The sequence below is a fragment of the Toxotes jaculatrix genome, chromosome 15, assembly GCF_017976425.1.
Source record: "Toxotes jaculatrix isolate fToxJac2 chromosome 15, fToxJac2.pri, whole genome shotgun sequence".
In the NCBI taxonomy this organism is placed as follows: domain Eukaryota; kingdom Metazoa; phylum Chordata; class Actinopteri; family Toxotidae; genus Toxotes; species Toxotes jaculatrix.
The window spans coordinates 4933023-4957243 of record NC_054408.1 but is presented as its reverse complement, the minus strand read 5'-3'; the positions used below and the strand labels follow the sequence as shown (position 1 = coordinate 4957243).

Genomic DNA, 24221 nt, shown 5'->3' with positions numbered 1-24221 from the left:
CAATCCTTTAATCCCAAGAGTGCTGTGGTTGAACAGACGTAGAGATTATCAAGCTGTGTAAACTGTTTGTCTCCTGTGCTGTAGCAACTGATAACAGGAACAATGAAATGACAAATAAGAATAGAATTATCGTCATGTGAGTGCCTGGTGTTTATAGACTTGGTCAGAGGAGCAAAGATTTATAGTGGTCAGGCTCACATAACACAGAGGATATTAATGCTTCTCTTTCCCCTGGGGAGTACAGGCTTAATTAGACTACAGTCACAGTTACAGAATATTTACCTCTGAGGATTTAACCTTTCTTTCAGTTCTTTCAGTGACACTGTTTGAACAGAGAAGGAATCCATTTACTGCAGGTTAAAACAAAAATCCTGTTTGACTGTTCAGGGGCATTTGACAGAACAGAGACTAATATGATGCAGTGTAGAGTCATTTCCTACTTGTGATACTAGAAGTGTCAATTGCAGTAACTAAAGAGCACCAGAGCTGTGGAAACATCACCCTCAATCCAACAGAAGTACTGTGCTGTTTCTCCCATTACTTGTTCTGGCAGTTTTGAAACCCCAGAGTGTGTCCTATATTTGTAATATGTTGAGCAGATTACAACGACGACTGTCACTGAGCACAAGACTCAGTCCTTTCAGGTAAAGCACCTCCTCCCAAGGGAAAACAGTTCAAACAGTGCAGGATACCCTCCCCTGTCTTGGCAATGGTGCATCCCCGTTCTTGTCTGCATGTCTGTATGGATATTCTGCTATCTGATTATTTCATTTAAGGGATAGTGTCTTTGGGCTTTGGAGGTTTTTATGCTAAAGCCTTTAAACTCTGCATGACCATTTAACTGTTTCTCAGCAATTTACAATTGATTTTTTTTATGGCTGCTTTTTGGGCAGTTAATGGCTTCTAGCAGTTTGGTTAACTGGGGCTTCACTGCCCAACAGATGAGATACTGTAACCCTCATGTGAACATGTTGCTCATCCTGACATTGCATGCAGCGCAATGCGCTCATAGATGCTGTAGGTGTAACTGTGTATCCAGCTCTCCTCTTTTGCTTTTCCTTGGTTTTGTCTGTTCTTCAGTCACACTTCATCTGGCATTACCTTAGTACATAATAATGCCATTATACTAAGTCACCGACTTCCACATAGAATATGTTATTGCTTTATTCATATCCCTTTATGTCTCGACTTGATTACTGCAGACTCACACAAATTGAAATCAATTTGGTAAGGTTTCTCCTCACTTTGACAGATTTAGGTCATTATTTAATCAGCAAATATGCAGTACAATTACAATATACCTTTAATAATCTGTTTTGTTAAATTATCACTGAGTCCTTCTTTGATGACTGCCCTGTAAGTGGATGTAGTTTTACTTCCTTGTCAGTATCTGTAATGAAGGAACCTAGACCCTTTTATTAGTTGGATAATTAATTGTATTTCCCTCTGTTGTCCCCCAGTCTGGCTTGCCCACCAGGAAAGTTAGGAAGAAGGTCAAGGTGGATACTTCCAAGTTCATGACTCCATACCTGGCCCACAGCCAGAAGATGCTGGAGCAGTTCAGCCACGTAAGAAACAAGTTTGGGTTGTGGGTCAAAATCAATCCCTAACTATAGTTCCCAGTTTCTATGCTTTAGCAGTATATTTTTGTGGAAATTAAGTATTTTTAAAAAATCAGAAAATTCCCCATTTTAATATTTTTGTGGTTTACTGTAGTTAAGTTTTACCTTTATTTCATCAAGCTCTTTTTAGTGTTTGCAGTGTATATCATGACTGTTATGCTCAATTCAATGATTGCTCTACAGAACAAGTACCGGCAGGCTTATGACATGTCCAGAGGCAATCCTCCTGCCATCACCACTGAAACCCCTGAGCTGATTCGCATCAGGAAGGCCCAGGAGCAGCTTAGCGAGGTACCACTGAAAGCTGTGGTTAAACTGTCAACCAGATTTTGCTGTTTAAAGTTTAGTAATGAGGGTTGGAAAGTTATGGAAGATTTCTGGTTTGAATCCCTTTTGTGAAATTATTTAAACTAACAATTCTGTAGCCAGCAATAGACTATGAAGGCTGTGGTAAGAATGTGGAGCAGAGGTGATGAACAAATTCCTAATGATTTTCTCTTTTTGGTATATAAAGGTATATTTAAAAAAATGAAGATAAAGAAATAAAACTGAATTCCCCAAGCTTGATTTCATCTTGCTCTAGTCATGAATAATAACAAATTACATGTATCATCATCAGGTTAAATACCGCATGGAGGGAAATAAGGCTCGGACAACAAGTTTGTACGATGGTGAGGCCAAGGAGATCGCCCATGTCAAGCGTGTGTCTGAACTGATCAGCAAGGTGAGTTACCTCAGCTTATAACAATGTACAAAGCTTTTAAAATTAATTTAACAGTTTAATTGTGATTGTTGAACACCATTGCTGTTGCTTATCTCTTCTAGGTTCTGTACAGACAGAAGTGGGATGAGACTAAGGACAGGTACCTGCTGCCCCCTGATGCTCCTGAGCTGGTTCTGGCTGTGAAGAATGCTGCAAACTACAGCAAAGTAAGCACAATTTATTTCTGCTGATCTTAGAATAACATCTCATTGTATGATTAAACAAAATGAGTATCTGCTTAAATGTTTCGTATCTGTGGACTAAATCACGACCTTGCACCTTGTTCAGAAACTTTACACGGAGGCCTGGGATGAAGATAAGGTCCTGTACTACCCTTACAGTGACAGCCCAGAGCTGCGCAGGGTGGCCAAGGCTCAGGAGGTCCTCAGTGATGTAAGCTGAATTTAGTATCTAAACCCAATTTTCACCTAGATTGCAGTATTTGAATTAAAGGAAATGGTTCTTTAACTGAACGTAGACATTTTCAGCTGGTTATTTCCAAGAAATATACATTACAATATGGCATATTGATATATAAAATGTGATTACATATAGCAAGATAATGGAATCTTACCCCCAAGAGATTTTATCTACCTCAGCCATGATTGTGTTTTGTTTCTTAATTCACTTGAGCAGTTCACGTATTACATTGACTTTGCCAGCATATTGCAATTCAGCACCAGTCACACAGTCGAGCACATTTTCTCTGCCATCTATATGTTTCTTTCTTTTTTTTTTTTTCAGGGTCCGTTTGTTTGTGCTGAGTCAAATATATCATATGTCGCCTTTTCCGTTCACAGTGCAGGAAATTAAAATGGCCATTTGTGCCTCTCCTTCTTTCTGAACACTGTTGTGTTTAGCCTATTCTGCTGACATGGGGAAGTCACCAGTCAATGTAGATACGATCTGTGTCAGGCAGACTGTGCACTAAGGTCAACTATTGATGTCAAAGAATTAACCACCTCAGTAAATTTCAACTCCTGCTGCCTTCTCCCTCAGATCCACTACAAGAAGGGTCACGATGAGCGCAAGGCCAAGTACACCTCCTTGCCTGATCCTCCTGAAGTGGAGCTGGCCAAGAAAGTGGCCCATCAGCGCAGTGATGTAAGCAGAACAATTTTATACTGGCTGTCAAACACATTGTTCAAGTGTAAAACAAATATAAGAAACACAAGAAGATAAAGGTAGATAAAGTGATGAATTGCTTCCAGTAAGTTTTACTCATACATTAGTTAGAGAATTAAACCCAAGTAATGCTTTGTCCATTGTTACAAATAATCTGAATGTGTTAAAGGGGGTTGGTTAGGTTCAGGCCAAGTCATCTCAATGACAAATCGGCACAGGAGAGTAATGAATGTCAGTGATTCTCAGAAATATTATATTTTAGAGGCTCACTTGCCACTGTTAGGGATAACTGGCCATCTGCCCTCTGACCACACTAAGCTGGAGAGGGAGGGAAGAGGAAGGGAGAGGTAACTAGGTAACACTAGGTTTAAACTGCAGAGATTACAGTCATTCCCAAAGTGTTTTATCAAAGGTCATGAAAATAATATGTTAGCATTACTCATATATCCTCTATATGTTCCTCTACTGCAAAATCTTTCTATTTCCAAATATTTCTTCTAATGTTAATTGTTATTTGTACCCCACAGCTTAAGTACAAGGAAGATTACAATAAAAATGTGAAGGGTCAATGGTGTGAGACTCCCTACTTCGACGTGGCCATTGCCAGGGTGGCGATGGACAACCTCAGCAGTGTAAGAGGAAACGGAACAGGATTTTCAGAATAGTATTATGTTGTTATTCTTCTGTCTAACTGTCAATTCCATTTCTTCACAGAGAAAATACACGCAACATTATGAGGATACAAAAGACCAAATTTATTTCATGCAAACAAACACGCCGGTTTACGATACAAACAAAAAGGCTCGCATTGCTGCTAGTGAGGTAAGTCCACACAAACACACACACACACACACACAAAGGTATCAGAGTATTTTTATAGGTACTGTCTCATGTGGAAGACACGACAGCGAGTTGACCCTTGTCTCAGAGTAGAGTGTGAGTCAACACAGCGAGTCTACTCTGACACAGGGACACACGCTGGTTTGTCCCCACGCACTCACTGCATGATTGAGGGATCTACATTTGGTTCACAGTCACTGCACAAATTCAGTGTGTAATTTGACCAGTTCCCATTAATAACATATCAAAAGCTACTGTACAGCTCATAGCCACCCACACATTCACACACACGATGTAAACATATATAATTCTGGGTTTATCAACCATGTGAACCACCTGATCAACACACTTTGTTCTCTTCTTACTCACACTAATCTCCACAATTCTGTCTTTAGGTCCAATACAAGAAGGAATACGAGAAGACAAAAGCACAGTGTGACTACAATACGCTCCCCGCCACTGAGAATCCTCTCCTCAGACAGCTCAGATATGCTGGCACCATCCTCAGTGATGTAAGTGTCTGAAGACCACTATGTAGACAGGGATTTTCAGTTGCAGCTGGTTTTATTAAAGACGATAGATAATATTTTGGTGCAAAACAAATGCTAAAATAGCGCAGCAATACAGTGCAGTTATACTTTAACAGTGTATCCTCACTGGTCTTCATGTATGTTTAGACAAAGATGGTGCTTACTTGAATTTGACAGTTGCTGCTGTTAGGCCTGTTGGATTGTTAACTAAAAAAATGAGGTGACTGCTTAAGTGGTTGCCGTGGTTGTGGGTGTTATATAGATGCTAACACAAATCTCCTTTAAGTGGATTGTAATTTTTGTGGTCACTTACAGTACTCTCTTGTATACAGTGAGTCAGTTGATGCCAAAAAAGATTTAATTGAATCAAGTTGCCAGTCTTGCTGCCATATTTTTTGCAATTAGCAAAATAATTTGCAGTTGTGTACTAAAAGGAGAAATGATTTGTTTAGCTGTCCATGTATGTTTGATTGTTTGCTTATTTGAGTGATTGACTAAGATTTATTTGGGATTTTTCTCCTCATAATTTGTTTTTTTATATTCTTTGCAGAAAGTATATAAGGCCAGCTATGAGAAATCCAGGGGTTTCAGCATCAACTACTGTGACACGCCCAAGTTTAAGATGGACTCCGTACTTAAGCAGTTCACTGATGTAAGAATAGCAGACTTTCTTTTTTTCACGTCAATCATATAATTTTCTTTATTTCCTTTTTAAAAAATGTACATATTTTGATTTCCGTTTTTAGACACGTTACAAAGATAAGTATGACAATGAGGTCAAGGGCCACTACATTGGCAGCTATGAAGATCTCTATATGCTTCACTGCCAGAAAGTTGAGGAAATGAAGAGTGAGGTAAAAAATTACGGCATTTTCCTTTCCATTTTTCTAAATGAAATCACTCCTGCAAGAATTAAATACCTCATTAAATCTTTCCTCACAATTACCATATTTTATCTTGCAGCAAATGTATAAAGCTGATTATGAAGACATCAAAACGAGATGCTTCTTCCCTCAAACAATAACACCTGAATATGAAGCTGGGAAGAAGCTTCACCAGTGTAATGATGTGAGTAGTCTTGGTTAATAAAATACTTCTTTGTGGTTAAGCAGATTCACAATACTCTTCTTTTAGTGTGCTTATATGTATGTCACAAATATTTCTTGTCTTACGATTTGCAGAAAGTTTACCGGCAACATCCAGACACAGTGAAATTTACACAAGTGGATGATTCGCCAGTTCTGGTTCAAGCCGCCATCAACGCCAAACAGCTGAGTGACGTATGTACCATATATGGAACACTTCCTCTTAGTACTGATACAAAATGCATTACTATTGAAATTGTTTGAGTAAGCTATATCTCACAAACTTGCTTTGGGTTATCATTGCAAGGTGATTTAATATTACTTATTAGTTACTATTTTGGCCATATAAGGTTGTTGTACACCTAATTATTTTTATATTGTCCATGTATTGACTGGAATTGCTCCAATCATCAGATAATGCTCTAGATCAAATTCTCCCAGATATGCAGATCACCTTAAAATGTGCCCAATCATCCACATAGCCCAGCTGTCTTTCTGTGGGCACCATGGAAACTGGAGAGCCATCTCTCTGTAGTATAAATAGCAACAAGCGTTCACTTGGCCCAGAATAAACCCTGTGATCAGAGAGGGGCCGGGGAGGAAGGGAAAGGGACAGTCAATATGTCTCAGATAGAGCTCAGCTAGTACAAAGCTGCCCTCCAGTGACAGAAAATCAAATAACACCTTACCTTAACTTCTGTCTTGTCTTTAAATTACTGTACTTGTACAATATGTAATACCTCATGAATAGAAAAGGAAATCAAGAGTCTTTTTTTTTAATAAAAAACAATTCTATCATTTTGTTTTGTTTTGTTTTTTACAGCTGAACTACAAGGCAAAGTATGAGGAAACAAAGTTCAAGTGTAGTCTGCCCCCAGACTATCCTTTCTTCATCCAATCCAGAGTTAACGCTTTTAACCTCAGTGATGTAAGTAACTGTTCATTTGTAAATGCTCTGCACTTAATTTCTAGAGATCACAGAAACTGAGATGCTGTCAGCTTAAACTGGATGTAAATTTCTAATTTCCTGAATGGCATGACTTCCTCTTTGCAGAACTGTTATAAGTACGATTGGGAGAGATCTAAAGCGAAAAAGTTTGAGGTGAAGGGCGATGCCATCTCGATCCTTGCTGCCCGTGCTCACACGAACATTGCCAGTGATGTAAGTATGCTACAGTATCAGCCATTATGCTTCGCTTGCTTGATTTGTTTTCAGATACGTTTAGTACTCAGTTTGTCAGAGTACCTTTTTATTAATCTAGTTATTGATAACCTTTTGTTCTTCACAGGTTAAATATAAAAAGGAGTATGAGAAGAACAAGGGGCAAATGGTTGGAGCCCTCAGCATTAATGACGATCCCAAGATCCTGCACTCCGTTCACGTGGCCAAAATCCAGAGTGATGTAAGTCACTGGCTTGGCTTAAGACTAAATTACTTACGTTTTGTGTAATATTAATTTATTAGTGCTGAGCTACCATGGCATTCTTGAACAGTCTCTTTTTCAAAACTTCTAAAAAGTCATTTAAAGATGAATGTTGCCATTTCTGTTTTGTATACTCTGTGCTATTCTATTTTGTAACTATAACCTTGTTGTTGCTATCATGCACATGCAATGGTTTTAATGTGAAGCCCTTTGTTGCTTGTATTTTTGTGCTATATAAATAAATCTTTATGTACTTACCTACCTATCTCTACAGCGTGAATATAAAAAGGACTATGAAAAGATAAAGACCAAGTACCATACACCACTGGATATGATATCAGTCACCCTGGCTAAGAAATCCCAGGCAATTGCCAGCATGGCTGGGTATAGGAGCATCAGTAGCAACTATTACCTGCCCTATGACAGTGTGCTGTTGGACCTGGCCAAGAAAGCCAACATCATCCAGAGTGATGTAAGTAAAGACAGACTTCACAAGCTCTTATTACTGACAATTTGTTTTTTGTTTTAATCATATTGTCAAAATTATATATGTAATATACTTAATTACATATTCATTGACACCATCTATTTTTGTTTATTTGTTTGTTTGTTTGTTTGTTTTTCTGCATCACAGAATGAGTACAAGTCTGACTACAACAACTATACTAAGGGTAGCCCATGGGTCACCTTTGGCTCCATGGAGGTGGAGAAGGCTAAGAAAGCGGCTGAGATCCTTAATGAGGTATGTGTGCAACAGTATTGCTCTTTCCCTCTTTACACTTCCCCCCTCTTTACAAATGCCCTTTTCACAGTAGAAAAAACACATTTTATGGTTAATTTCCATGTTTCTTACAGAAAAAATACAGACAACACCCAGACACAATCCCCTTCACATCGATTGACGACCACCCCGTCATGATGCAGGCCAAAGTCAACCAGCTTCAGAGGAGTGATGTGAGTCTATCGTTAGTCTCACTATTAATTCTGCAGAGAGAGCTCTGCACTTCTTTTCTTAGATCAAATCTAAGATTGTTTTCATCTGTACTTTGATCTAAATCCAGCACATGTGACTTCTGTCTTTATTGCCATTTTTCCTTACAGCTGTTCTACAAGAAGGGTCTTGAGGAGGTTCATCAGAAGTACTCTCTGCCTCCTGATGTCCCTGAGTTTCTCCAGGCTAAGTGCAATGCCTACAACATCAGCAAGGTGATACATACAAACACTGAAAGATCACATATTTGGAACTACATGAAACACATGAAATATCTTCTCAAAGCCCACTTTTGAAGCAGTCGTTTTGGGTACATTTAAATGAGTAATATGCTATTTTACATATATAAAGATACTGTATATGGCTGTGCATGCACTGACATATACTGTAGGTGCAAAAGTGTGTTTTAATATGAAGTGGGTCCATATTCCTAAAATATTCAGTGCTCGTATCTCGTGTTGTTGTTTATACCTGTAATCTGTCATTTCAGAACTACTACAAGATGGCCTGGCAGGAGCTGATTGCTAAAGGTTATGACATGAAGCCCGATGCTATCTCTGTTGTCGCTGCCAAAGCTGCCAGACATGCTGCCAGCGATGTAAGTTTTCTGAGAGACTGAGCCAACTTCTCAGCGTCATGGTCAAATTCCATTTTAACTTGCCTTGTACCAGACGTACTGTACGTCTAGTAGCATTAAATAATCATTCAAATTAAATAGAGATGCTACTTGCCCTTTCACTTCTAGGTCCAATATAAAAAGGCTTACGAGAAGGCCAGAGGCCACCATGTTGGCTTCCGCAGCCTTCAGGATGATCCTCTGCTGGTTCACTACATGGAGGTGGCCAAGCTGCAGAGCGACAAGAACTACAAGAAGGACTACCACAAGGCCAAGCTGAAGTTTCACTCTCCAGTGGACATGATGAGCGTGGCTCATGCCAAGCATGCCTCAAAAGTGCAGACCTTCGCTGGCTACAAGCAGCACCATCATAATTACTGTCTTCTGCCTGACTCTATGAATCTAGAACTTGCTCGCAACATGAACTACAATTCCAGTGATGTGAGTTTAATTTTCATTTATGGAGCATTTGTAACATAATTTTGAAAAAAATACTTAATGTCTTGGCTAAAAGATGGTGTTTTCACAGGTCTGATGCTTTGCATTTCCCACTTCTCTGTTTTACTTTCCAGTATAACTATAAACTGGATTATGAAACCTCAGTTAAGGGCATTGGCTGGGTTCCCATTGGTTCCCTGGAGGTGGAAAAGGCCAAGGCAGCAGCTGCAGCTCTGAATGAGAAAAAGTACCGCCAACACCCTGACACCATCAAATTCACCAGTGTTCCTGACTCCATGAACATGGAGCTGGCCAAGGCCAATGCCAAGATCCTGAATGCGGTGAGGAGGAGGAAACATAATAAGTTCTTAATTTGCTCTCAAATAGATCATATTATTTTAATCTATGAATTCCTTTTCGGAATAGACATAAACCAGTCTCTTCAATGTAATTATACAGAAAGACTATAAGGCCAGTGGAGAGAAGTTCATGCATACTTACCATCTCCCTCCTGATGCCCCTGAACTGATGCAAGCCAGGTACAATGCTGCCAACATCAGCCAGGTTAGTTGCAGATTTCTATTTAACATTTTCCAGCCTTTCTGCCTGTATAAAATGTATATGGAAATTAAATTGTGGCTTTGTCTGGAACATAACACTGATGATCTTTTTATTTAGAATTATTACACCTATTCTCATCGTCAAGATCTGCTCAAAGGACATCAAATGAAGGAAGATGCTATTCCTATTATTGCAGCAAAATCTTCCAGAGACATTGCCAGTAATGTAAGTAGCACTTATGCTATTAATGATACAAATGTTACTGCATTTAGTACAGTTATTCATAATACCTAATATTTTCCTTTTACACAGTACAAGTATAAGCTGGCTTACGAGAAGGCAAAGGGCCACCATGTTGGCTTCCGCAGCCTCCAGGACGATCCTCTGCTGGTTCACTACATGGAGGTGGCCAAGCTGCAGAGCGACAAGAACTACAAGAAGGACTACCACAAGTCCAAGCTGAAGTATCACTCCCCAGTGGACATGTTGAGTTTGGCTCATGCCAAGCAGGCCTCTGCTGTTCAGACTTATGCTGGATACAGGAAGATCCCTCACAGCTTCATGCTTCTGCCTGACAACATGCACCTGCAGCTGTGTCGCAACATGATGGAGATTCAGAGCGATGTATGATTTCACTTTTCAGCTAGATGGTACCATGGTGTAATACTAGTATAATTGGTGCATATATTCACCACCGGTCTAAGGTTTTTGAACACCTTCATTTTTCAGTTGTCACTGCAATTTGCATGTGTAATGTCTCAGCATAAAAAAAGGGAATCATAAATCCTAAATTTAAACTAAAATTTTTAACTCATCCAGCAGCTGAACACATTCGTGGTGTTCTTTCTACAATGGTAATGGTACATTGATTGGAGCATTTGTCCGAACAACAATTTGTCAGAATCAGTGAAGTGCTGTTTTCCATAAAATGTTTATGATTTTTCAGTTTTTGGTGATCTAAACTTTTTTTTTCATTTACCTTGGGTAGCTTACCTCTTACCTTTTTACCATTCAAGGTTATTCACTGAACTTGAACTGCTTAAATTTCAACAAAAAAAAGGAAAAATAGGGGTGTTCTTAAACTTTTGACTGGTAGTGTAGGTAAATGTATTATATACACAGTATCAAAGCAAAATGCACTGTGATCACTGTAAAATCTCATACAAATTTTGAAATACTATCTTTTCTTCTTTAAATGCCCGCAGAATGTCTACAAGTCAGATTATAACAACTTCTATAAAGGCGCAGGGTGGGTCCCTATTGGCTCTCTGGAAGTTGAGAAGGCCAGAGCTGCTAAAACTGCGCTGGATGAAAGAGGCTACCGCCAGCATCCCAGTACTCTCAAATTCACCAGCAAGACTGATGCCATGAACATGGCTCTGGCTCTGACCAACACGAAGCAGCAGGACAAAGTAAGAAGGTTTTCTCTTTATAATAGCTTTACATATTAATGCATCCCAGCTCAAAACATCTCCAACAAGTATGTAACAAAAATTGCCTTTTCTTTTTGTGTCCTCTAGACTGCATACAAAGCTTCTGGCGAGAAGTTCATGCACACCTATAATCTGCCCGCTGACTGTCCAGAGTTCCTCCAGGCTAAATTCAATGCCCAGTCCCTTAGTGAGGTTAGAGCACAATACATTTATTGAATATCAACATTAGATGCTGTTTTATCAACGAATATGCAAGTCAAAGGAATATGATTTGCTTGAAATACCAAGTGTATATGAGCATCATCTGTGTACCTAATATTTTGCTGTTTATCCACAGAGTCACTACAAGCACAAGTGGCTGGAGGATATTGCCAAGGGATACGACATGAAGCCTGATGCTATTCCTATTCTGCATGCCAAGCAAGGCAGACATATCGCCAGCAATGTATGTAAATCATAAATCTACCCAACACAGAATGTGTTAAGTACTTTTTTTTTTTCCATGTAACTGATACAGCCACTAATATCTAGAGGTAACTAATTCGTTTTTCTTTTTCTTTTAGGTCCAATACAAGAAAGAATATGAGAAGGCCAGAGGCCACCATGTTGGCTTCCGCAGCCTTCAGGACGATCCTCTGCTGGTTCACTACATGGAGGTGGCCAAGCTGCAGAGTGACAAGAACTACAAGAAGGACTACCACAAGTCCAAGCTGAAGTATCACTCCCCAGTGGACATGATGAGTGTGGTCCATGCCAAGCAGGCCTCTGCTGTTCAGACTTATGCTGGTTACAGAAAGATCCCTCACAACTACTTCCTTCTGCCTGACAACATGCACCTGCAGCTGTGTCGCAACATGAACACCCAGTCAAGTGACGTGAGTAGCAGTGGCAGTTTTATTTAGGAATCGTATCTTTCTGGAGCAAAACTGTGTTTGAAACGCAACCACATGTAACATACAAGTAATATAATAAAATAGTAAATATAATATACAGAATATACGTTCTGTTGTGCTTCATTTACACATTTGGGCAAAGATTTTAACATTACATATGACAACCTTATGGTCTCATGTTTTTTCAGTGTGATTACAAGTCTGAATGGAACAACTATGTCAGAGGTGTCGGATGGGTACCTATTGGCTCACTTGGAGTTGAGACCGCTAAAGTTGGCGGTCAGATTCTGAGTGACCATAAGTACCGTACTCATCCATCCAACTTCAAGTTCAGCAAGCTGATGGACTCCATGGACTTGACTCTGGCCACTGCCAACAACCAGATCATGAACAAGGTGCTGTCTGTTCAACTGTTCCCTAAAGTACAGTGCCACAAAAATATTAATAATTGGGTTCATAAGCATTATCATTCATTTGTTCTCTCTGCATTTACAGAAAGCATACACTGCTGCCTGGGAGAAGGACAAATTGACAGTCCACGTCATGCCAGATTCTCCTGAGATTGTCCTGGCCAAGGCTAATTCCCTCAATATGAGCAACGTAAGGCATTAAATTACATTACAAAAGTTCACTAATGTGTAAATTGATTTAATTTTAACTTATTTTATTCATACAAATCGATATGTTTTTCACAGAAACTCTACAAAGCCGGTGTTGTGGAGATGGCTAATAAAGGCCACAACCTCAAAGCGGATGCCATCCCCATTCTTGCTGCCAAATCTGGTACCACTATTGCCAGTAATGTAAGTTGGGAATAAATTCCTGTACCAAAATGAAGTTTATCCACTACAACCCATTGTACATGGTCAACAAGTGTTTAATTACTGTTACAGTACAAGTACAAGTTGGCTTACGAGAAGGCCAGAGGCCACCATGTTGGCTTCCGCAGTCTCCAGGACGATCCTCTGCTGGTCCACTACATGGAGGTGGCCAAAATCCAGAGTGACAAGAACTACAAGAAGGACTACCACAAGTCCAAGCTGAAGTATCACTCCCCAGTGGACATGTTGAGTGTGGTCCATGCCAAGCAGGCCTCTGCTGCTCAAACTATGGCTGGATACAGACAGATCCAGCACAGTTATGCTCTTCTCCCAGATGCCATGAACCTAGTGCTGGCTCGCACCATGAATGTCCAGTCTAGTGATGTAAGTTTGAAATATTAAAATATCTGCTGTGCTATGCCCACAATAATTATATCCAAATATAAAGGGTGATAACAATTAATAATTGTAGTACAATCCCTAGATTCATGAGGTCTTACATTTCTTTTTAGTGGGACTACAAGTCTGAATGGAACAACTATGTCAGAGGTGTCGGATGGGTACCTATTGGCTCACTTGGAGTTGAGACCGCTAAAGTTGGCGGTCAGATTCTGAGTGACCATAAGTACCGTACTCATCCATCCAACTTCAAGTTCAGCAAGCTGATGGACTCCATGGACTTGACTCTGGCTACTGCCAACAACCAGATCATGAACAAGGTGCTGTCTGTTCAACTGTTCCCTAAAGTACAGTGCCACAAAAATGTTAATAATTGGGTTCATAACCATTATCATTCATTTGTTCTCTCTGCATTTACAGAAAGCATACACTGCTGCCTGGGAGAAGGACAAACTGACAGTCCACGTCATGCCAGATTCTCCTGAGATTGTCCTGGCCAAGGCTAATTCCCTCAATATGAGCAACGTAAGGGGGATCATTGAAACTAAAAAATCAAATGCTTATGATAGTTAATATTGTACTTGGTTAATGATGATCAGTTTGTGAATGTGAACATTGTTTTTTTCACTGTTTTCATTACTTTTATAGAAACTGTACAAAGCTGGTATTGTGGAAATGGCCAATAAGGGCTACAACCTCAAAGCAGATGCCATCCCCATTCTTGCTGCCAAGACTGGTACCACTATTGCCAGTAACGTAAGTTGTAAAGTGTTCTGTATGAAATCAGAATTCACAATATAGCTGCTCAGATTTATTATAAAACAGTACAGTCTCTGTGAATGACTAAGTATGTGCTTGTTGTCACAGTACAAGTACAAGTTGGCTTACGAGAAGGCCAGAGGCCACCATGTTGGCTTCCGCAGCCTCCAGGACGATCCTCTGCTGGTCCACTACATGGAGGTGGCCAAAATCCAGAGTGACAAGAACTACAAGAAGGACTACCACAAGTCCAAGCTGAAGTATCACTCCCCAGTGGACATGTTGAGCGTGGTCCATGCCAAGCAGGCCTCTGCTGCTCAAACTATGGCTGGATACAAGCAGATTATCTCCCACTACACAGTGTTGCCTGATGCCATGAACCTGGAACTGGCTCGTAACATGCAGTTCATTGCCAGTGATGTACGTAGAGGGTGTGACTTATTTGTAGTTTACAAAAATCCAGTTTTACATTGTTGTTTCCATTATTGTATGTAGCTCTTGTGAATGAATACTGTTTCTGTTGATATCCCCCCCTCAGAACCAGTACAAGAGTGAGTACGTAAGCTTCATGAAAGGAATAGGATGGGTTCCTATCGGATCACTGGATGTCGAGAAAGCAAAAACAGCCGGCCTGGCCTTCAGTGAGAAACTATACCGTCAGCATCCTAGCAACTTCAAATTCACCAAGGACATGCAGTCCATGGATCTGGCGCTGGCCACTGCCAACAACCAGATTATGGATAAGGTATTGGCTAGGACTTAACATGAAATCAACAGAAATGTCCTATCTATTATTTATATCTCCTAAATCAAACCACATTACGTACATTTTGACTTTTAGAAATCCTACACAAAAGCCTGGGAGAAAGACAAGACTTCGATCCATGTCATGCCTGATGCAATGGACATTGTTCTGGCCAGAGGCAACCGGAAAAACTACAGTGAGGTATAGTGTAATACCTTCACTTTTCTGCACAATTTCCAGTTATTTTCTAGATCTGTCATAATTCATAATGAAAAATGAAGTGAAGATAGTTCTTCATGACTCACATGGCTGTATGTTTGTCTCTCTCTCTCTCTCTCTCTCTCTCTCTCTCTCTCTCTCTCTCTCTCTCTCTCTCTCTCTCTTCAGAAACTGTACAAATTGGACAATGAGCTGTCCAAGAAGAAGGGCCATAATCTTCGTGCTGATGCCATTGCAGTCCAGGCTGCCAAGGCCTCCACTGCTATTGCTAGTGATGTAAGTGTGTGTGTGTGGTACTTCTATACTGTAATACCAACTGTACATATAATTTGTTATCTTTCCCCCTCACCTGAGTTTGGTTATCAAAACTCTCACACTTGCTTCTTTAGTACAAGTACAAGACAGGATACCGTAAGCAGGTTGGTCACCACATCGGTGCCCTCAGCATCCAGGCTGACCCCCTGCTCATGCTGGCTCTGAACTCAGCAAAGATTGCCAGCGATGCCCTGTACAAGAAGGACTTCAACAAGTCCAAGACCAAGTTCCACCTGCCAGTGGACATGATGGCCTTTGAACTGGCCAAGAAGAACCAGATTCAGGTCAACCACGCCAACTACATCACCCGTTTGCACAACTGGACTTGCCTGCCAGACTCCAATGATGTGGTCCAGGCCAGACATGCATATGACCTGCAGAGTGATGTGAGTCCGTGTGGAAAGTTGTTTTGTTTATCATTGTATATTTTTCAAATTTTGGGAAGCTTTTAATGTAATAAACCCTTTTTGTTTTGTCCAGGCTGTTTACAAGGAGGATCTGAGGATGATGCAGGGTGTTGGATGGGTGCCTATAGGTTCACTGGATGTTGAGAAGGCAAAGAAAGCTGGAGAGATCCTGACTGACACGAAGTATCGTCAGCACCCAAGCAACTACAGGTTCAAAAGCACTACTGAGGACATGCCCATGGTACTGGCTAAGGCCAATGCTCAGGTTATAAACAAGGTACTTCTTCTGTTGCCTACAGTTTTGTTGTTTTTTGTATTTAGGTTGTGTTTTTAGAAACTTATAACAGTTCAAAAAACTGTCTAAGCGTAACTACTTCTGATTTTGAAACCGAATCCAGTTGACTCATTGAAAACCTCCTCAGCTTGACTAGATTCAGCGTTAATTATGATTGCATTCGAATGACATCTTCATCTAAATAATTTATTTTTTTGATGTAAATTTAACCAAAAAAAAAAAAAAAAAATTACAGAAAGCTTACACCGAAGCCTGGGAGAAGGACAAGACCACCATCCACGTCATGCCTGATGCTATGGATATTCTATTGGCCAAAGCAAACAAAGTCAACTACAGTGTGGTGAGTCTTTCTCAAACCTTGTCAAAAATTGTAAGCTGTTGTCATAGCTTCTGAAACAATACACCTCATAATACACCACCATTTTTTAGAAAATGTTTCAAAGGTTTTTTTTTTCCCCCTTTATACAGAAAATGTACAAGCAGGCAAATGAAGAGGCCAAGAAGAAGGGATACGACCTGCGTAATGATGCCATTTCCATTATCGCAGCGAGGGCTTCCAGGGATATTGCCAGCGATGTAAAATGATTTAATTTACACTTTTTACATTTTGCACAAATAACATTTCATCTAAAAATGTAAGAATTATGTCATGAAGTTTAAATAACACTTGTTTAATGTGGTATATTACACATGCTAATATTTCACATTAGTAAAATTTAAATTGATTACCTACATGATCATTTATATTCAGCAAAGTCTGAAAAAATTCTACTGATATCTTTGATTTACAAGTACCATAATTATTTGATCACGTGTTTATTTCCGCATTTGCAGTACAAGTACAAGACAGGATACCGTAAGCAGGTTGGCCACCACATCGGTGCCCTCAGCGTCCAGGACGACCCCCTGCTCATGCTGGCTCTGAACTCAGCCAAGATTGCCAGCGATGCCCTGTACAAGAAGGACTTCAACAAGTCCAAGACCAAGTTCCACCTGCCAGTGGACATGATGGCCTTTGAACTGGCCAAGAAGAACCAGATTCAGGTCAACCACGCCAACTACATCACCCGTTTGCACAACTGGACTTGCCTGCCAGACTCCAATGATGTGGTCCAGGCCAGACATGCATATGACCTGCAGAGTGATGTGAGTCCGTGTGGAAAGTTGTTTTGTTTATCATTGTATATTTTTCAAATTTTGGGAAGCTTTTAATGTAATAAACCCTTTTTGTTTTGCCCAGGCTGTTTACAAGGAGGATCTGAAGATGATGCAGGGTGTTGGATGGGTGCCTATAGGTTCACTGGATGTTGAGAAGGCAAAGAAAGCTGGAGAGATCCTGACTGACACGAAGTATCGTCAGCACCCAAGCAACTACAGGTTCAAAAGCACTACTGAGGACATGCCCATGGTACTGGCTAAGGCCAATGCTCAGGTTATGAACAAGGTATGAAATCATGTTCAAAGAATGATATAGTACAATATCACATTTCATCGACTATATATGGCTGTTCTAAGGAAAGTATTTTCATGTTGTTGCCTTCTGTGACTGCAGAAATCATATACGGAAGCCTGGGAGAATCAGAAGACAAAGATCCATATCATGCCTGATGCTATGGATGTTCTTCTAGCCAAAGCAAACAATGTGAACTACAGTTTGGTATGTGAAAAATTAAACGATTATGGTGGTACAGCAACTCTTATTCATGGATTGAAATCAATATTGTCATATTAATACCCCACTTAAATAAACATTCTTAACATCTGTGGGATGATTGTTTTTGTTTACAGAAAAAGTACAAACAGGCAAATGAAGATGCCAAGAAGAAGGGCTATGATCTGCGCAATGATGCCGTTTCCATCATCGCGGCCAGGGCTTCAAGGGACATTGCCAGTGATGTAAGCTGTTGGGTTTCACTGGTGACAAACAGTTACCAAACATTTATTACTATGAATGTAACCATGGAACTTTTAAAATGTTTTCTCTCAGTACAAGTACAAGACAGGATACCGTAAGCAGGTTGGCCATCACATCGGTGCCCTCAGCGTCCAGGACGACCCCCTGCTCATGCTGGCTCTGAACTCAGCCAAGATTGCCAGTGATGCCCTGTACAAGAAAGACTTCAACAAGTCCAAGACCAAGTTCCACCTGCCAGTGGACATGATGGCCTTTGAACTGGCCAAGAAGAACCAGATTCAGGTCAACCACGCCAACTACATCACCCGTTTGCACAACTGGACTTGCCTGCCAGACTCCAATGATGTGGTCCAGGCCAGACATGCATATGACCTGCAGAGTGATGTGAGTATGAATGGAAAATTTTCATGATTGCATATTTTTAAAGTCTTAGAACATTCTAAACCATAATAACCCTTTTTTTGTTTTGCCCAGGCTGTATACAAGGAGGATCTGAAGATGATGCAGGGTATTGGATGGGTGCCTATAGGTTCATTGGATGTTGAGAAGACGAAGAAGGCTGGAGAGATCCTGAGTGACAGGAAGTATCGTCAGCACCCAAGCAACTACAGGTTCAAATGCACTACCGAAGACATGCCCATGGTACTGGCTAAGGCCAATGCTCAGGTTATGAACAAGGTACGAAATCATATTCAAAGAATTATATAGTATAATATCAAACTCTGTTGACTATATATGGCTACTCTAAGGAAAGTATTTATCATAAAATCACATACTTACAAAGTTCATAATGTCAGTAAATTTTAACGTGGTTGGTTTCTGTGACTGCAGAAATCATATGTTGAAGCCTGGGAGAAGGAGAAGACGAAGATCCATGTCATGCCTGATGCTATGGATGTTCTTCTAGCCAAAGCAAACAATGTGAACTACAGTTTGGTATGTGAAAAAATTAAACAGTAGTAGTGGTACAGCAGCTCTTATTTACAGATTACGGCACTGAGATGATTGTGTTTGCTTGCAGAAAAAGTACAAACAGGCTAATGAAGATGCCAAGAAGAAGGGCTATGATCTGCGCAATGATGCCATTTCCGTCATCGCAGCCAGGGCTTCCAGGGACATTGCCAGTGATGTAAGTGTCTATGATGTTTTGTTATTGAATTGAAGGTTGTTCATTATGTTGTGTACAGCAGAGAGGCATTTCAGATGTAGAATTAACATCATCTCTTTTATTTATTGGACAGATGTTGTGCATTTTAGCATTTGTGTAACTGTTCACAAACAAAAATATTTCTTTTTCTTCCAGTATAAATATAAGGCAGGATACCGCAAGCAGGTTGGCCACCACATCGGTGCCCTCAGCATCCATGACGACCCCCTGCTCATGCTGGCTCTGAACTCAGCCAAGATTGCCAGTGATGCCCTGTACAAGAAGGACTTCAACAAGTCCAAGACCAAGTTCCACCTGCCAGTGGACATGATGGCCTTTGAACTGGCCAAGAAGAACCAGATTCAGGTCAACCACGCCAACTACATCACCCGTTTGCACAACTGGACTTGTCTGCCAGACTCCAATGATGTGGTCCAGGCCAGACAGGCGTATGACCTGCAGAGTGATGTGAGTATAACTTTCATGCTGATTTGTTTTTTTTTGTTTTTTTTTATTTTATGTTCATACCACAGAGTGTGTTACGAGTTTAACTGTGTGTTACTGCCCTTCACAGGCCGTCTACAAAGCTGACCTGAAGTGGCTCCAGGGCCTGGGCTGGGTCCCCATAGGTTCACTTGACGTGGAGAAAGCCAAGAAGGCAGCGGAGGTTTTGAGCGAGAGGAAGTACCGCCAGCACCCCAGCACTGTTCCCTTCACCAGCCCCACAGATGCAATGAACATCGTACTGGCAAAGAATAACGCCTTGACCATGAACAAGGTAGAATTCATAATGATCTTGATTTGCATTGCAGATTTCACTCTCATAATCTCTCTTGTTGATATTATAGTTAACACTGGGATTATTTGTGGTTTGTTCCAGCGTCTCTACACCGAGGCATGGGAGAAGGACAAGACCCAGCTGCACATCAAACCTGACACTCCTGAGATCATCCTCTCTCAGCAGAATGCTATCAACATGAGCAGGGTGAGTATAATTCTTGCTGCATGTGATGGGAAGATGACCTCTGAATTTTTTTGTTACGTGATCTTGGCTATATCTATGGCAAGGCTGGTTCTTGTGTTGGAGGTGTGTCAAAATCCTTTAAGTGTTTGAAATAATTTTCACAGAATTTGGAAACCCTCTTGTTGGCAGTTGTGTTTACTTGTTAACCACCTTAAGCCACATTCACATTACTCCTTGTTATGGCTTGAATTTCTTACAGTAGATTCTACAAATGTGATCCCTTGAGCAAAGTCGGACTGCTAACTATACCGGGATATTCTTGATATCCTCAAGCTTTTCTAAATACTCACTGGTAGATTCTCTCTTCATGCAGAAATTTTGTTCATTTATCTCTTTCTTTTCAGAAAAAATACAGACAAGGTTTTGAGGCAACAATTCAAAAGGGCTATTTCCTTCCTGTGGATGCAGTCTCTGTCAAGTCTGCTAAGGCCTCCAGGGACATCATCAGTGATGTGAGTGACTTACACTGCATCATATACAGTATTTCTTTTTTTATTATTAAAACACTGGTATAAAGAGATATACCAGAGATGTTCTGCTTGTAACATAAAATGTTTTCTGCTGATTTCATCAGTACAAGTACAAGACAGGATACCGTAAGCAGGTTGGTCACCACATTGGTGCCCTCAGCGTCCAGGACGACCCTCTGATCGTGCTGGCTCTGAACTCAGCCAAGATTGCCAGTGATGCCCTGTACAAGAAGGACTTCAACAAGTCCAAGACCAAGTTCAACCTGCCAGTGGACATGCTGAGCCTTGAACTGGCCAAGAAATGCCAGATTCAGGTCAACCACGCCAACTACATCACCCGCTTGCACCAGTGGACTTGTCTGCCAGACTCCAATGATGTGGTCCAGGCCAGGAAAGCCTATGATCTTCAGAGTGATGTAAGCAAGTTTGTGACGTATTCAACATATCTCAACATATTTTGACAGGCTCACTGTGCTCATGTGATTTGATGTTATTTGTACACGCTTTTCCCACCAGGCTGTATACAAAGCAGACTTGGATGAGATTGTGGGTGTGGGATGGGTCCCCATTGGTTCGCTGGATGTGTTGAAGGCCAAGAATGCTGCAAAAATTCTTAGTGACCGTCTCTACAGGCAGAAACCGGACACACTGAAATATAAGACTGACATGACTTCCATGCCCATGGTCTTAGCCAAAGCTAATGCTGATATCATCAATAAGGTAAAATACCATATCCCTCTTTTACAAATTGGACGCATTTGTTCTGTTTTTACCTACAAATAATATGAATTTGTGAAGTTCATTTGTTTTTTCTTTCTATCTGTTTCTCACCACAGAAAAATTACATTGCTGCTTGGGAGGCTGACAAGGTTAAGAATCATGTAACTCCTGACATGCCTGAGCTGCTGCTTTCCAAAGCTAATGCATACAACATCAGCAAGGTATGTTTGGTCTGTTTTGACATGATTTAGTATTCTAGATTCCCATCAGTGAATATCAGTGTTGCATTATGCATCGTGATTTTCATTTTATAATTAATCTATTGTCTATTGTCCTTTTTCAGAAACTATACAGGGAAGGTGTCGAGGAGATCTTCAGAAAGGGCTATGATCTCAAGGCTGATGCTGTCTCTGTTGTTGCTGCCAAACATGGAAGAGATATTATCAGTGACGTATGTAACATATAATTGAATTCTTTTCTCTTATTTTGATGTGTGCTTGTATTTATTCTCTTAACTAATCATTTCACTCTTTTTCTCTGTGCAGTATAAATATAAGACAGGATACCGTAAACAGGTTGGTCACCACATCGGTGCCCTCAGCGTCCAGGACGACCCTCTGATCGTGCTGGCTCTGAACTCCGCCAAGATTGCCAGTGATGCCCTGTACAAGAAGGACTTCAACAAGTCCAAGACCAAGTTCAACCTGCCGGTGGACATGCTGAATCTTGAATTGGCCAAGAAATGCCAGATCCAAGTCAATGATTTCAACTACAGAACTCATCTGCACAACTGGACCTGCCTGCCAGACTCCAACGACGTGGTCCAGGCCAGAAAGGCTTACGACCTGCAGAGTGATGTGAGTGACGAGAATCATGTCATCATCTGTTTGTCGAATGCTACATTCATATTTTTTTTTTTTTTTTAACTCACTGTGACTCCTCTGACCTCCTACTTGTAGGCTGTGTACAAGGCTGACATGGAATGGATCAAGGGTACAGGTTGGGTGCCAATTGGGTCAGTTGATGTGGAGAAAGCCAAAAAGGCAGCAGAGATCCTGAGCGACAGGAAGTACCGTCAGCATCCCAGCAACTTCAAGTTCACTGCTAAGACAAGTGACATGCCATATGCCCTTGCTCAGGCCAATGCCAATATCATGGACAAGGTAGAGATGGAACATTTTATTTAGTGTTATTTTGTTGTATTTTATTGTTTTTTTTATGAACATTATTGAAACATTTACAAAATGTATGTTAGATATATTACGTGATGTCTCACTGAACCCTGTTATTATGCTGTTTTACAGAAAGCATATATTTCTGCCTGGGAAAAGGACAAGACCAACATTCACATCATGCCTGACACCCCAGAGATCACCCTGGCCAGACAGAATAAACTCAACACCAGTCTGGTAACAGAGTGCCTCTTAAGTTATTTAATCGCCAATGAGTACATCACAAGTTATTAACACACTACTACTTGTTAAATATCAGACACCTTAACAGCATCATTCTTGTTTCCTCAGAAATATTATCGTGAAGGCTTTATGGACACCATCAACAAAGGCTACTTCCTTCCCAAAGATGCAATTTCTGTTTTATCAGCCAGAGCCTCCAGAGACATCGTCAGCGATGTAAGTCTGTGCCTCCGTTCACTTTGTAATTGCACAAGCAGCATTCTTTTCCATTTTTCATTTTACAGCAAACATTTGTATTAAGAAAATGATCACGTCATTTCTGTCTCAATCTTTCAGTATAAATACAAGGCTGGTTTCCGCAAGCAGTGTGGACATCATATTGGTGCCCTTAGTGTTCAGGACGACCCGCTGATTATGTTGGCTGCTAATGCAGCCAAGATCTCCAGTGACAATATCTATAAGAAGGATTTCAACAAGACTAAGACCAAGTTCAACCTGCCAGTGGACATGCTGACCCTTGAACTGGCCAAGAAATGCCAGCAGCAAGTGAATGACTTCAACTACAGAACTCACCTACACCAGTGGACGTGCCTGCCAGACTCCAATGATGTGGTCCAGGCTAGAAAGGTCTACGATTTACAGAGTGATGTAAGTACATGTAAAACTTAGGGGCTTGTGGAGAGTTGATGAAGTAAGGAAGAATTGTTTTCAATTTGTTGTTAGCTCTTATCCTACTCTTACTATTATGCCAAAAAAAAATATTACGGAAATTACATTAAGTTACTGTGTTTTCTTGACCATGAAAACCCGTGCTTGCTAGTTTTGTTGAGGTCTGGATATCTGTTAGTTTCATGGATACTCATATCACTCCCAATCTTTAGAACCTAGACCGGCTTCCAACAGATTTTAATTGAGCCATGTTATCCGTCCATGAGAGACCCTGCAATCAGACAATTACAAAACTTGCAAGAACAATAACAAATGTATTTGATGGGGCTAAAACTGCTATTTGTTTTTCAGGCCGTTTACAAAGCTGATCTGGAGTGGCTGAGAGGATGCGGCTGGTCACCTCAGGACTCTGTGGAAGTCCTCAAAGTTAGAAATGCCCAGACTGTTCTAAATGACAGGCTCTACCGCCAGCACCCAAGCACTGTCAAGTTCACCAGTGTTGTGGACCTCCCAGCAATTGTCTTGTCCAAACAAAACGCAGACAATCTCAGTGATGTGAGTAATAACACTTATCAGCATG

General features: G+C 40.7%; 1 protein-coding gene across 4 annotated transcripts in view; it reads left to right on the top strand.

The window, feature by feature from the left end:
* The window catches only part of neb (nebulin), a 57867-nt gene that overhangs the window by 3912 nt on the left and 29734 nt on the right, over nt 1-24221 (top strand). For all 4 annotated transcript variants that reach the window (XM_041056919.1, XM_041056917.1, XM_041056918.1 and 1 more), the window contains exons 4-71: nt 600-644; nt 1461-1568; nt 1806-1913; nt 2242-2346; nt 2448-2552; nt 2674-2778; nt 3385-3489; nt 4038-4142; nt 4225-4332; nt 4746-4862; nt 5431-5532; nt 5627-5734; nt 5844-5948; nt 6062-6160; nt 6789-6893; nt 7020-7127; nt 7255-7368; nt 7664-7861; nt 8024-8131; nt 8245-8343; nt 8491-8595; nt 8871-8978; nt 9126-9437; nt 9569-9775; nt 9894-9998; nt 10113-10220; nt 10308-10619; nt 11201-11407; nt 11516-11620; nt 11766-11873; nt 11992-12303; nt 12510-12716; nt 12817-12921; nt 13017-13124; nt 13215-13526; nt 13655-13861; nt 13962-14066; nt 14190-14297; nt 14409-14720; nt 14839-15045; nt 15142-15246; nt 15433-15540; nt 15654-15965; nt 16060-16263; nt 16517-16621; nt 16750-16857; nt 17116-17427; nt 17522-17725; nt 17834-17938; nt 18070-18177; nt 18269-18580; nt 18671-18874; nt 19028-19132; nt 19218-19325; nt 19500-19811; nt 19918-20121; nt 20224-20328; nt 20712-20819; nt 20942-21253; nt 21354-21557; nt 21674-21778; nt 21901-22008; nt 22103-22414; nt 22517-22720; nt 22862-22966; nt 23081-23188; nt 23309-23620; nt 23993-24196. In XM_041056919.1, the coding sequence (XP_040912853.1) occupies nt 600-644; nt 1461-1568; nt 1806-1913; nt 2242-2346; nt 2448-2552; nt 2674-2778; nt 3385-3489; nt 4038-4142; nt 4225-4332; nt 4746-4862; nt 5431-5532; nt 5627-5734; nt 5844-5948; nt 6062-6160; nt 6789-6893; nt 7020-7127; nt 7255-7368; nt 7664-7861; nt 8024-8131; nt 8245-8343; nt 8491-8595; nt 8871-8978; nt 9126-9437; nt 9569-9775; nt 9894-9998; nt 10113-10220; nt 10308-10619; nt 11201-11407; nt 11516-11620; nt 11766-11873; nt 11992-12303; nt 12510-12716; nt 12817-12921; nt 13017-13124; nt 13215-13526; nt 13655-13861; nt 13962-14066; nt 14190-14297; nt 14409-14720; nt 14839-15045; nt 15142-15246; nt 15433-15540; nt 15654-15965; nt 16060-16263; nt 16517-16621; nt 16750-16857; nt 17116-17427; nt 17522-17725; nt 17834-17938; nt 18070-18177; nt 18269-18580; nt 18671-18874; nt 19028-19132; nt 19218-19325; nt 19500-19811; nt 19918-20121; nt 20224-20328; nt 20712-20819; nt 20942-21253; nt 21354-21557; nt 21674-21778; nt 21901-22008; nt 22103-22414; nt 22517-22720; nt 22862-22966; nt 23081-23188; nt 23309-23620; nt 23993-24196 (10920 nt within the window). The remainder of the gene's footprint in view (nt 1-599; nt 645-1460; nt 1569-1805; nt 1914-2241; nt 2347-2447; nt 2553-2673; nt 2779-3384; nt 3490-4037; nt 4143-4224; nt 4333-4745; nt 4863-5430; nt 5533-5626; nt 5735-5843; nt 5949-6061; nt 6161-6788; nt 6894-7019; nt 7128-7254; nt 7369-7663; nt 7862-8023; nt 8132-8244; nt 8344-8490; nt 8596-8870; nt 8979-9125; nt 9438-9568; nt 9776-9893; nt 9999-10112; nt 10221-10307; nt 10620-11200; nt 11408-11515; nt 11621-11765; nt 11874-11991; nt 12304-12509; nt 12717-12816; nt 12922-13016; nt 13125-13214; nt 13527-13654; nt 13862-13961; nt 14067-14189; nt 14298-14408; nt 14721-14838; nt 15046-15141; nt 15247-15432; nt 15541-15653; nt 15966-16059; nt 16264-16516; nt 16622-16749; nt 16858-17115; nt 17428-17521; nt 17726-17833; nt 17939-18069; nt 18178-18268; nt 18581-18670; nt 18875-19027; nt 19133-19217; nt 19326-19499; nt 19812-19917; nt 20122-20223; nt 20329-20711; nt 20820-20941; nt 21254-21353; nt 21558-21673; nt 21779-21900; nt 22009-22102; nt 22415-22516; nt 22721-22861; nt 22967-23080; nt 23189-23308; nt 23621-23992; nt 24197-24221) is intronic.